General features: G+C 40.8%; 2 protein-coding genes across 5 annotated transcripts; one reads left to right on the forward strand and one right to left on the reverse strand.

Moving 5' to 3' along the window:
* The first annotated feature begins 4760 nt into the window (after positions 1-4760).
* Positions 4761-10275, forward strand: hnf1a (HNF1 homeobox a). 4 transcript variants are annotated; one of them, XM_069138901.1, is made up of 11 exons: positions 4761-5273; positions 6278-6477; positions 6602-6782; positions 7371-7573; positions 7878-8020; positions 8112-8253; positions 8343-8531; positions 8611-8726; positions 8813-8897; positions 9950-10025; positions 10145-10228. In XM_069138901.1, the coding sequence occupies exons 1-11, from the start codon at positions 4975-4977 to the stop codon at positions 10152-10154; spliced, it is 1644 nt and encodes a 547-aa protein (XP_068995002.1). In that variant the 5' UTR covers positions 4761-4974; the 3' UTR covers positions 10155-10228. The 4 variants fall into 4 exon arrangements, with proteins under 4 accessions (XP_068995002.1, XP_068994999.1, XP_068995003.1 ...); XM_069138898.1 differs by lacking the exon at positions 9950-10025 and having other exon boundaries at positions 10145-10275; XM_069138902.1 differs by lacking the exon at positions 9950-10025 and having other exon boundaries at positions 8813-8907; positions 10145-10233.
* A 510-nt stretch (positions 10276-10785) lies between these two features.
* Positions 10786-12867, reverse strand: cunh12orf43 (chromosome unknown C12orf43 homolog). The gene is made up of 6 exons (XM_069138903.1): positions 12759-12867; positions 12437-12467; positions 12010-12108; positions 11823-11911; positions 11248-11335; positions 10786-11151 (listed from the first exon to the last, which is right to left on the reverse strand). Exons 1-6 carry the CDS (start codon positions 12865-12867, stop codon positions 10791-10793), a joined length of 777 nt encoding a protein of 258 aa, XP_068995004.1. The 3' UTR covers positions 10786-10790.
* Between the last annotated feature and the right edge of the window lie 13 nt (positions 12868-12880).

The raw sequence follows: 12880 nt of genomic DNA on the forward strand, positions 1-12880 counted from the left end.
GGAGCTGGGCGGGTTTGGCCCGGGGTGACAGAGAGTGGAGCGGGCCAGATGCAGGCTGGGACAGACTCCACCTCCTCCAGTCAGTCCCCTCTGCTGTCTCTTTCATCCCACCACCGGGGCACGCGGCTCCGGCGGCAAGTCTCCTCTTATCAACGCCATCGCTTCCTCTCCTTCCTTTCAAAATAAAAGTAGCTTTCGCAAACGCTACAGGGACCACGTGGGCTTTTATGATCAGGAATAGTTAAAAGTCTTCAGAAAAAGTTGTAAACAAAAAAAGAATGAACTTCAATTAATAATGTGCATTAAAATTGAAACGCAAAACTGCGGGTGCATGAGTGTCCAAAGTGCATGTAAAATAAATGCATGTAAACAATAAGTACTGCTAATAGGCTATTTCAAAGTAATTTCAAAGTAATTGTCGTACTTAATTACAGTCTCTTCAGTGAGGTAACCAACAGTTGTAAAACATGATTAGGACTCCAATAAGTGCACATTTCTTTTCCAATAATGAGTCAACTAAATAAATACCTATTAAAATATTAAGCATTTTTAGTGTTCTACATTGCTGATTAACAAACTTGCTTATTTAGTATTTCCTGTTCAGTGCAATCCCAGGCTTGTAGTAGGCTAGTCTTTCCTAGAGTAAACTCTGGTTGTATACTTTAAAAATATATAGGTCTTAGATTGACAATCTTTGGAGTACATTTAAACTCCAAATACAAATAATTTACATCAAAGTTGGAGATATGACCAGTTTTAAGTGAAGCACAATCTCAGTCTGTATATTATGGAAATTATCAGAATCAAAGTTATGCCAAATTATTTAAAGTTTATTAACATTCAACCATTGTTGTCTGAGAGTTCATTTAACAGCTATGTACCTTAACACGATAATAATCCAGTGCATTAAATTCAAAACATAACAAAACAGAGGTTTTTAACTACATCCCCGTAGCCTACTTGCATGTTTTATGTCCCTAATAATAAGCTTTTAATACGAAGAAAGAATCTTTTAACTTCCTGTCACATTCTGGCTGATGTTGAGTAACTTGACAAAATTTCCACTACAGTTCAGATAAAGTGTTATCAGGCACAATGTACAGATACAGAAACGTATCTGTAGTGATCTCCTAACTGGTTTGAAGTGGTCTTTAAATTGTTTAAACATCAGATAACAAAATTACAACGAAAGTCTTTCTCAAATCTGTGAAACACTAGTTCACACCACATGTAAAGAAATTATTTTTAAAAAATTATGAAGGAATTAATACTATGTACCAATGATTGAGACACAAAAACGTTTATTCATACAAGATGACTCTATAATAGTTTGCATTGATCTTACTGTGCACTGTTTAAGCCATTGAGTGATTCAGTTTCACAACAAATGTTGCGTTAGGAAACCTGCCATCAATCCTCGCTCTTTGTAACCTGTTAAACTTTTATTAAATCAACATGAAGCTTAGATATTTTATGTCATATTATTCTTTCAGCACACCCACAGGCCCTGTTATTGTGCCTGAGGTGTTTGAATGACAACATATGGTTCATTACATAATTACTCTGTAGTATTTTTCCTCCCTTTAGTACTTCATCTCATCACTGTAACTTCACTAACCATTCCAGTTGATAAACAGCCTTTTTGTTAAGTCATTTAAAGTGAATGTCTGATGAAAAGTCAATGCGTGTAAGTGTCCTCGATTGCAACTCAAGCAAAAAATGTGTGTCTGTTTTAATAAACCTTCCATACAGAAACTGGCTTATGCAGTGCAGTATAACAGGAGGTTTGCACGCTGTGTGCTCATTCATTGCAAGGGTTTAAGTATTTAATTAGTACCAAAGCCAGCTCTGGCTAATCTTCTCAACACTGACTCAACATGTGACCTGGTAACTAATGTTAAGGCCAATCAATAGCCGGAGTAATTCAAATAAAGACAATCACAGCTTAGACTCACGTCAGGTATAAAATGGATGCTGTCCTACCTGGGGCTCAGAGTTCAGTGCAAAGTTTGGAGTTTGTCTTTACTTTTTTTAAGCGTATGCTGACACTGAAATGCATAAGACCAAGCAAATATACAGTGCTTATTATGTCTCTATAATGCACATATATCTTACAGAAACACTACAGGTTAAGAGTGTGTAACACAGGATGTCCAGGCACAGATTTAGATTCATGATTGTCCTCTCCAACACAGTATATCCTCACTGAGTGCTGCAGCCAGTCTCCTGCCTGCACACAGGCCTACACTCTATCCTCTGCAGATGAACAGATGAAGCTCTGGAAGTGGGACAGGGGCTGTTTGGACAGGAATTAAGGGGTGTGTTAAATTTCTGCATGCATGATCAATGGGGTTGAATGGTGGGGTTGGGGTTGGGAGGTGGGTGGGAGGCGCACTAGGCTGAGGCAGAGAGAGAGAGAGCGGCGGTGAGAACACACACAGAGGCAGCGAGCAATGGTTCACTAATGAGAGATGGACAGTGTGGATTGTATCTCATTACCAATCAACATAGCTTTGAGTTCTCTGGAGGGGGAAAATGCAAGCTCTAATGTGTGCTGCATGTGTTCCTTTTTGATAAACCCGGCCTGTGTGGTGGAGCATTAGTCACAGCGGTATCTGAGCTTCTGGAAATCCACACACACTGCCCTCTGTCCGTTTTGGTGAGGAGTTTCCTCTGAATAGTACAATGGGACTTAATTACAGGTCAGTGGCATGTCTCAGGGAGATAGAGGGAGCTCTGTTACCCTTCCAAATACAGTATAATGCCATCTTCCCAAGGGTGGGGTGGGGTAACAAGAGCTCAACACAAAAAGGTGCTGATAGGCTGAACCTGAGAATGGTATAAGGTGATCCAGGCAGAGAAAGTGAGCATTTCACACTGAAAAGAGGGAGAGGGAAGATAAAGGACTACATTAACTCTCAAAGGTTTTCTCCCGTTCAGTTTGCCCTCTTTCCTTTCCAGTTCGCTTCCAACTTCTCATTCCTGCCAACTCACTTCGACAAAAAACAACAGGGTGGATCAAGGACAAAGAAATATTGAATTTGGAAATAATAAGAAATCTACATAGACAAATTTATACAAACAGTTGCAGTAAAAGTTGGAGTTTGACACCACCTGTGGGGGAAGTTGAAAGTTCAAACATACAAGTACTCACAGCTGCATCTTAGTTAGCTCAGTTAGACTAGAAAATCAATAACCAACATCAGATTTACGTAAAATTAGGTCTGCCTGATAAAATCATGAAAAAAGTCAAGGAAAGACATTTTTTGCAGGAAAATAAAAAATAAACAAGGTGAGAAAAGTACACCATAAAAGTTCAGACAAAGTTTAAACACATGTTACCAGTAGTGAAAAATAACACAGTGAAGATACTGGAGAAAGTAAAGCACTGTATTTAAGTATGTTTTTATACAGTGATTTTAGTTTTTTCCATTTAATTATACACTTCATACTTCTGTTCCACTACATTTCAGAGGGACATATTTATGTCAGATTGAGATTTTTCACAATAATACATGATACACACATAAAACACAAAGCAGCAGTTTTAAATATTTAAACTAAAGTGTATACCAACATTTTTGGCTTTTGAGTCGTTGAAGCAGCTTCAACTTACAGTCCTCTGCTGTCAAATGCTGTTAGCTTCCACCAAAGACAGACAGTTTGAGGCCCAAACAGGAAAAAGTATAGCTCTCCAAAAGGTAAATAATTAAGTGCTCCAAAAACAAGGGGAGGACAGATGTTTTATTTTAAATCTGTCCTCCCCTCCCTAATAATCACCTCACAACTCTTTGGAGGGACCTGACCTATAGGTTTAAAGAGGTCGGGAGCAAACTATCAAACTGTACATAAAGTAGTTAAAACATTTTTTTTTTTTTTACTTAAATGAAATACAAGAATAAAAAAAAAATTTAAAAAATTTAAAAAAAAAAAAATTTCTGCAGGATGAGAACTTTTACTGTTGATATGTTTTGCTGATATAATTCTTCTATATTTTTAGCATTTTAATTCAGGACTTTTACTTTTACACTGTGGACAAATTTTTCTGGGAGTGCTTCTTTTACCACTTTAATAAACATTTAATGTGAACATACACATCTATGTATAACACGTAATGTATAACATCAGGACACTGATTTCACAGTGCAGAACTCTCTCTTATTCGCTCTTATAGTGGTGGGACGAATGGTTAACACAGAAAGCACTGCCTGTACACGACAGCCTGTAACATGAAGTAACTTTGCAACAGGGACACGTCATGAAACTGGGACGCTCTGATGTAAAGATGACACACCAGCGCCCTCTACTGCGCTAAAGGAGGGATCAATAAATGTTTCTGCTCAGGTGATTTTCTATACATAAAGTCTCTGTGTATTTTGTTCAAATTTGGCCTATAACTGATTTTTTTTTTTTAATCATTTTCTTCAATATAGAAATCTGAAATTCATATAATTCAAGAAAAAAAGTCAGAAAAGTTTCACTGTGTCCCAAAAGTCTGTTTGACTATGAAATGGGAGATACCTGTATATAATCCTCACTTCACAACTTCTCAGTTATTTTTTCTTTCTTTGTATTCTCATTTACTTTGAGAGGTAAGCTGTGGCCTCTGCAAATGTAACACCCCTCACTTTTATGTCCCGTTTTTAAATTGCAGTTTGGGCCTGAGGGAGTGGGGGCAAAGTTCGCAGGGCGCATGTAAGGAGGGGGGGGGGGGGGAGAGGAGGAAGGTTAAAAAAAAAAAAAAATTGACCTTTGAAAGCAAAACAGCAGGTGGAGAGCTAAAACCAGGCAGCTCAGGACACACCGGGAGGAAATTCAACAGAGGAAAATGAAAGTATACTTTGTGTAAAGCTGAGGTGGGACTGTAGATATAATGAGGCCCTGTGGTGGCTGTCTGGCTGCTGTCTGAGTGTAACAGTGCACGTGAGAGCAGTGTTTGTTTGCGAGGTAGTAGCGAGGTAAGGCATACGACTAATGGAGGGAGAGGAGAGGGCCGGGGCTGCCAAAGTGAGGTCGAGTTGTCTGACCGCGCTTCAGGAGCAGCTGATCTGGGCCCTGCTGGAATCAGGACTATCCCGGGACGTCCTGGTCCAAGCCATGGGGGAGCTGGAGCGAAACAGGACGAGTGGCGGCGCTGAGAAGGCAGAGAGGGGAGATGGAGAGAGCTCCGAGGAGGGAGAAATGGATTTCCCACCACCTATATTCCGAGACCTGGAGAAGCTTCCTCCGGACGAGGCATCCAAACTGAGGGCTGAAGTCGACCAGTTACTGCAGTAAGTAGATCCCAGCACTTCTCTGCAAGCTCCATGGCAACAGTAAAACCATCTTAGTTTGTCTGTCCAATAAGACCTGATCAGATACATTTAGAAAATGTACTAAAGCCTCCTCACTCAACGCTGTCTTTGTTCCCTCTCCTGTCTTTTACCTGCTCTATATCAAAACCAAACACCTGAGAGTTGAAACAACAGTTTACCTCTCAACCCCACTATTCCTTTTTTCTTCCTGGGCTCGGTTCTCCTCTCTATCTACCAAATCCAGCCTCCTTCACATGCTTCTCTGTCTCGCTCTCCACAATCTGGCGTCTGAAGCGAATTTAAAGAGGGTTCCTCCTTTGCTAGTTACTAATTACCCACCCCATCATTATTCCCTCGCCATTTCTTAATAAATAAGCTACATGCATAGGTGAAGATTAATGGAGTATGGCTTGTCATGTGAGGTTATGTTTGTACAACGCATGAAGGACGTTTCTACGTTCAGTTTTAAGACCAGATTTAGACTATTTGGAATACACGCATTTCTTAAGCAATCTATTTATATGTAAAATTATAATGTCATAAAACTCTTTATGTCAGGTCAGTTTAAAAATATTTCGTGTATTAAATCTCATACCATAATTTAAGGATTTGTGAGGTGAATGTGGAGCTCTTAAATTAAGGGTTTTTTGCAATTTAGTGCATTTTTACTGCTTCTGACAGAGAGTTGGAAAGCGTTAAATTAGGCTTCATAAACCTTTCACACATTTTTCCCCTCCAGTGATCTGAAAGGGCTGGACTTTGCCCCTGTGTACTTTCTCTTATCTCTCTGTGTCAACAAGCTCTGTGCTTCCCTTTGAGTTGCCATGTTGTAACAAACTGTGCCTGTTAAGCAATTCTCTGTAAGAAATACCCAGAAATATTATGGAAAAGAAAGAGGGATATACTTTGGTCTAATAAATAAAAATTCACAAAAATATGAAGTAGGTGAGTACACAAAAAGCTCAGGTGTTTGTGTCCAACAGGGAGGACTCCTGGCATGTTGCAAAAATGGTGAAAAGCTACATGCAACAGCATAACCTCCCTCAGCGAGAGGTGGTGGAGTCCACAGGGCTCAACCAGTCCCACCTCTCCCAGCACCTCAACAAAGGCACGCCCATGAAGAACCAGAAGAGAGCTGCTCTGTACACCTGGTACGTCAAGAAGCGGTGCGAGATCAGCCAGCGTGAGTACACAAGCTCAAACACTCATCAAATATAATTTCTGTGGGAGTCGGGGACACAGTTCTCACAAAAAAATGTAATAAAAAAAAAAAAAAAAAGGAAAAACATACCACTATTTCATTCCAGAATTCACCAATGCCAAACATGGCCTTGCATCTATGGAGGAGCACGGAGAGGAAACAAAGAAAGGACGGAGGAACAGGTTCAAGTGGGGTCCAGCATCCCTGCAGATCCTCTTCCACGCCTACGAAAGACAGAAGAACCCCAGCAAAGAGGAGCGAGAGGTGTTGGTGGAGGAGTGTAACAGGTGAGACAGATATATTTGAATTATCTCATATTAATGCTTTGCTGTGTCTGTTTAGTTCAAACAGGCTTAAACCATGTGTGGGATTGATGAGATAAACCCTGTATTACAGTACAATTGAATCATCTATATTTGAGGTGTCTGAACCTACATGTTTCTGTATAACACATTAATATTCATGATTAGCAGCAATCTAATCTGCTCCATTAGGGCTGCGTGGGTGCGCTTTGGTCACATTTAAACAACTGTCATCACATTTATTTAAAATTCTGCAAAGCTCTGATTGGTCCACAGAAATATGGGATATCATCTTATTTCAGTTGTGAAAAACCACAAAGAAAACCACAAATAACTTGCAAAATAACCCAAACTGCTCTAACTTCTGCAAAAAAACTGTGTTCATGTAAGTTTTTACTCTTAAAAACTATCGTTATTACTTTTTCACTATTATTGTACACAGAACTGCTCAGCATTTTTTTCATCATTAGGTGGGTGGTTCAGCATCTCTAAAATCCTCTGTTGAAATAGTAAGGAGACCTTGTATATTTTTAAAATGTAAAGCCACGCATCTGTGTGTTCCTCCCTCTTCAGGGCAGAGTGTATCCAGAGGGGCGTGTCTCCCTCCCAGCTCGCTGGTCTGGGCTCCAACCTGGTCACCGAGGTCCGAGTATACAACTGGTTCGCCAACCGCCGTAAAGAGGAGGCCTTTCGTCACAAGCTGGCCCTCGACACACCTTTCACCAGCCAATCTGCGTCCTCTTCTCATCCCGGCCTTCCTCCCAGTCCTGAGCACGGTAATAATCTGACAACATTCAGGCGAACTTGAGGGGGTGATACACTGAAATTTAAAAATGAAATCAGAGCTGCCCCCTAAAAGAGTTATCGAGAGAGCGGTCTGTTGGGACAAAGCTGGTCTTTCATTTCCCAGATCTTTAGCATGTCTTGTCTTTATGATCTTTTCTTGTAAAACAATACCCGTCCCACTCCTGTAGACATGACCGTACTGGTTCTTGAGCAGATGCTCACATTTCTTAGTATGAGTTTACAAAGAAATGTCTGATGTGTAAACTATGGACCATGTCAATGTTCTGTGACTAGGTGTGAAATACAGCCAGCAAATCTCATGTGAAACTATGAGCTCAGCTCGAGGCAGCGCAGGAGACAGAGTGGGACGTCTCGTGGTCAGTCCGGTCCAACTGGAGCCCAGCCACACACTCCTCGAGACCCATAACCCCAAGCCGGTGAGAGCCTGCGTCATGGTGCTTTGTTATTCTATACAAGACTACCAGCATGCACTGCTGCCATCACCACCACGTTGTCCTCTGGTTTCAGGTGTCCAGCGGTGGCCCACTACCCCCAGTAAGCACTCTGACCTCCCTGCACAGTCTGTCTGCCTCCCCTGCATCCTCCCAGAGCCTCATCATGGCCTCAGTGCCCGGCGTCATGAGTTTCGGGGAGTCCTCTCTTCTCATCGGTAACCTTCGTTCTCCGGTTTACTTTCTTTTTTTTGTAAGAGTAAAAAGTCAAATTCTGCTAACAACATCCTCGCCTGTTGGTTCCAAGGTTTGACCTCCACGCAGCCTCAGACCGTGCCCGTCATAAACAACATGGGCGGCGGCTTCACAACTCTGCAGCCCATCTCGTTCCAGCAGCAGCTTCACGCCTCATCACAGCAGCCCTTATCTCATCAGCTTCACAGTCACATGGCTGCCAGTCCGTTCATGGCAACCATGGCGCAGCTGCCATGTCACAGTAAGGCTACAGCAGCAACATGACAAGAGTTTAACATGTTACATTAAGCAAAGATTCATTCATCTGTTCCTCGTTACAGTGTACAACAAGTCGGACTCGCCCCAGTACCACCCGTCCAGTCTGCTGTCTCAAGCCATGGTCATCACTGACAGCAGCAGCCTGGGAACTCTGACCAGCCTCGCTGCCGTCAGACAGGTACCGAGTCTGACAGGTTGATTGGTCTGTTCGGGGCATCAATAATCTCGTTCTGAAAACCTGTCCTTGATTTTTGTTTTCTCTAGATTCTGACAGCAGATCCCGAGGAAGAGACGGACCCACCTTTACAGGAAGAGTCTCTACACCTGCAGCCGCACACACCTGTGCCAGGTACACAACTGTAAATACAGGTTTACTGCACATCTACACTCAACCATAACATTTCTGGGATGACATGTCAAGTTACACAAATTTCAAAGGGACTTTTAGAACAGCACGAATACTTTAAAGCTGCATTCAACAGCATGACACGTTAGTTCAGAATGCATTACTGTAAACTGTGTGAGTCACGTCTCAGCAGTGCTTTTGGAGGTGAAATGATCGAAGATTAATTGGATTGGATAAATGTCAGCTAAGCCTCTCTATGTAACATATGCACACGCTCCCTGGGCCTGTGTGGCTTTTCTCCGGGCGCTTCGGCAGTCCAAAGAAATGCATGTTATGTTGATTGGTGATTCTATATTGGCCGTAGGTTTGAATATGAGTGTTGCTTGTCTGTCTGTCTGTTTGTCTGTGTGTGTGGGTGCTGCAATGGACTGTCGAGGGTGTAGCCCGCCTTTGCTAAAACTCAGCTGGGATATGCTCCAACCCCCCAGGAGCCTGTTCACAGTTTAGATAGTGGTTGGACGAAATTCACTTTTATTTTACTTTAACTCAAGCTGTTTAGGAAATACCTTAATTTGTTTTCTTGCCAAGAGTATTGGTCCTATATTCTAGCTCTCAGCGAGAAAACCAACTGTTCCACAATTACTGTATCATCATATGATTAAATTAAATCCATTGCATGCAACAACGTTGTTTGCAATAGCACAACTGCAGCATCAGAGTCATGTGTTTGGGTTTTATTGCAGAGTGGCAAGCCATTTTAAAGGTGCATTACAGCCACCTGCTCGACTGGAGCATTGAGCAGAAGATAAGCAGAAAAGTAAACAAAAACAAAAATGTAGTAGTACATTTTCCAAGAAGCCTCTAGAAGATTACCTAATAAAATACAATGTTTTCCATCTATTAATGATGATTCTGGTTCCTTTCATTCTTTGCAATAGCTGCTACATTCCAGTCAAACCTGTTCAACTAACTCGTTAAAAAATTTGTGTTATTAAGACAGTTAGTTACTATTTTATCTTTATTTTGGCTTTATTTTTTAACTTGGCTTCAATTAGCAGAAAATCAACTGGCATTCCATCAGACTGTTTGGCCAGTTTTGTCTACATCCTCCTTGATTTCCAACATGAACAGGTCAAACTCATATTATGGTGCATGATTAATGCAATCACAGATGGACACATTTAATAATAGATTAGGACCCCACATAAACTAATTCCAACTAAACTCCCTTTTTTTTTTTTTGTCTACAGCTTCTTCTGAGAGCCTCGAGCTGTATCCTGCCTCTCAGACGACAGAAAGTCACCAGTCTCACCTCCTCTCACCTTCACCAACAGACATCAGCTCCTACATCCCTTCACAAATGGTCTCTACGGCACAGTAAAAGGGCTCTCCTCACTGTCAGCTGTACTCAGGGGTACGAGGGCAGCTGGGACGGACAGCTGCCCCCGGAATAAATTTCTGGACTCGGGGGGCTACGAGGACGAGTCAGCTTTGATGTCTCAAACACTGGCTGACTCAAACTCCCTACAACTATAATTGAAACAAGGACTAATATTAGAGAAGATTGATACAGCAGAGAATGAACTGAAAATCAACACTGAACTGTATTTTATATTAAAACCATGTTTTGTAATGTTCAGAAATTGTAAATTCAAGTGAAACTTGTGAACAGCATGTTACCTGCATTGTTTTTTTAACTCACTGCCTTGAAATGTTTTTTCACACTTTCATGACAAAGTAAAAACTATTTCAATTATGGAATGAAAATATATTTCATGGCTTCCTACAATATCTCTGAAATATTTTGGAAAAGACCTCACAATCCAAACATTTCAAGACACTATGGCAGCGGGGAGCACAAACATCCCATAACAGTGCAAAGTTAGTCATAAAAACTCAGTCCAAAGATATTTCCTCTTCGTTTCCTTTTCGTCGCTTTTTCTTTTTCCGTTTTACTTTGACTTGCATGTGTTCCTGCTCTGACTTCATGTGCTCTCCGTTGCTTTGAGCATCAGGAGCACAACCTGCAGAGTCCATCTCCACACTCTCCTCTCGATTCTCTTTCTTCACAACATGGCTGTCTTTGCCCTCTGATACTTTCTTCTTCTTCTTCTTCTTCTTCTTCTTTATTTTTTCCAAGCAGGGAGGCTCTGTCGAGGGAGTTGAGAGTGTAGAGGGCAGTGCTAATGAAGGTAAGAGATCTTTGACAGACACTGCGGCCTCCTTCAGTCTTGTTTCCATTTCACTGTCACTGTCACTGTGAGGGGCAGAGAAAATGTATAATGCCACATGTACCGGTAGTAAAACTAACCAATATCTTAAAAAAAAAAAAAAAATAGGAAAGGAGAAGAACCTTGAGCTGGGAAGAGGCCGACGCCTCACGGGGGTTGGAGACTCAACAGCTTTCTGTCCCGGGACTGATGTAGAAAACAGACGAAATCCTAAAAAAAAGAAAAGCTTTACATTTAAAAATTTACATTATGCACTATTTTTTTTTATCCAAAACACTCACAAATGTAATCAAATCATCAAGAGAATGCAAAGAAACAACAGTTCTGATGTGGTTTCAATGAGACTTCTATATAGTGTGTTGCAGATATGTCAAGCTGTAAATTGGTAAGTTGTGCTAAGTATCTATCCCCACCTACCACGGTAACTATTACTTAGTTGATCCACTACTGGGTACATACAATCTCACTTTACAATCGGTAAATGCATGGTGGGTAAAGAAGACACAAAATTTCACCAAACTGCCAAAACCCAGACAGGTGGACTGAGGACGGACCGGACGTTACAGTGACTCACTATCGCCTCTTAAATGTACAAAGTCGTATCACTTAAATCTTACATAATACACCTTTAAAGAGATGAGGCAAACATACTATAAAAGCAGTATATATAATATATATACAAGAAGAGGAACTTTACCTTGATCATCATCATCATCATCATCATCATCATTACTCTTTGCTGATTCCACACAGGATGAAGTTTCAGGCTTTATTTCTGAAAAACGACTGACAGTGAAAAATATGGATGAAAAATCCAGTTTCCTCAAACAATTATTAGATAATATTAATATTAAAAAAATTAAAAAAGCAGTCAAACAAGTTACCTGTCAAGAAAATGTCCTAACTTTTTCGCAACATGTGTTCGAAACCCTTGAGTGACCTGGAGCTCGTTGCCATCATGTTCATGGTCAGCAACAACAACACTGTGGCACAACAGAACATTATTAGGCCAATTTCATTGCTCATATTCACATTTTTTTTGTATTAATTTGACACACTTCGCCATTCATTTTAATTGCAGCAGCTTTAAGATAATTACATGCACATTTTGCACATCTAATCCTTACAATACAAACATTTATACAGTTAAAACTACAGCAAACTTGTAATTACATTACAACTATTCTGCAGCTGAAAAGTTCATCATGAACAGACTACTTGGACTCACTGTTTTAAGGGGATACAGGATCTAATACTGCCCTCCTGCATAATGGCTGTGCAATTGGTGTATATGTTGATAATAAAACTTACCGCTTTGACTCTTTCTCTTTGCTGTCCCCATCTTAAACAGACACAGTCGTCAAGAGATCATTTGCATGTGAAGTATTGTCAGATTGTTCAGAGAAAATGCAGAATCTAGCTATATATGCTTAAAATTAAATCCTGTAAACTTGAATTAAGAATTTCTGAGTCGAGTAATTTTAGTGCAATTGTTTAAACTAACTTAAAATAATACTTCTATCCAGGGAGTTCAAATATTAGGAAGAACTTGTTTTTCTACTGGTATTAAACTGTTGTTCCACGTGACTGTTGACTTCGTCCCTTTCTGAAAACACGACAGTAAAACATTCACCTTTCGTTTCTGTTTCCCAAACTGCCTCCTGACATCTTTTAAGTACTTCATCGTCGCTGCTGCTGGAGTCGCCCGAAACACCAACCATCTCTCTGGTGGGGGCCGCCATGTTAAACCCACGT

The sequence above is a fragment of the Embiotoca jacksoni genome, unplaced genomic scaffold (genome assembly GCF_022577435.1).
Source record: "Embiotoca jacksoni isolate LCO1_2020_lvr unplaced genomic scaffold, fEmbJac1.0.p SCAF_8, whole genome shotgun sequence".
Classification (NCBI taxonomy): domain Eukaryota; kingdom Metazoa; phylum Chordata; class Actinopteri; family Embiotocidae; genus Embiotoca; species Embiotoca jacksoni.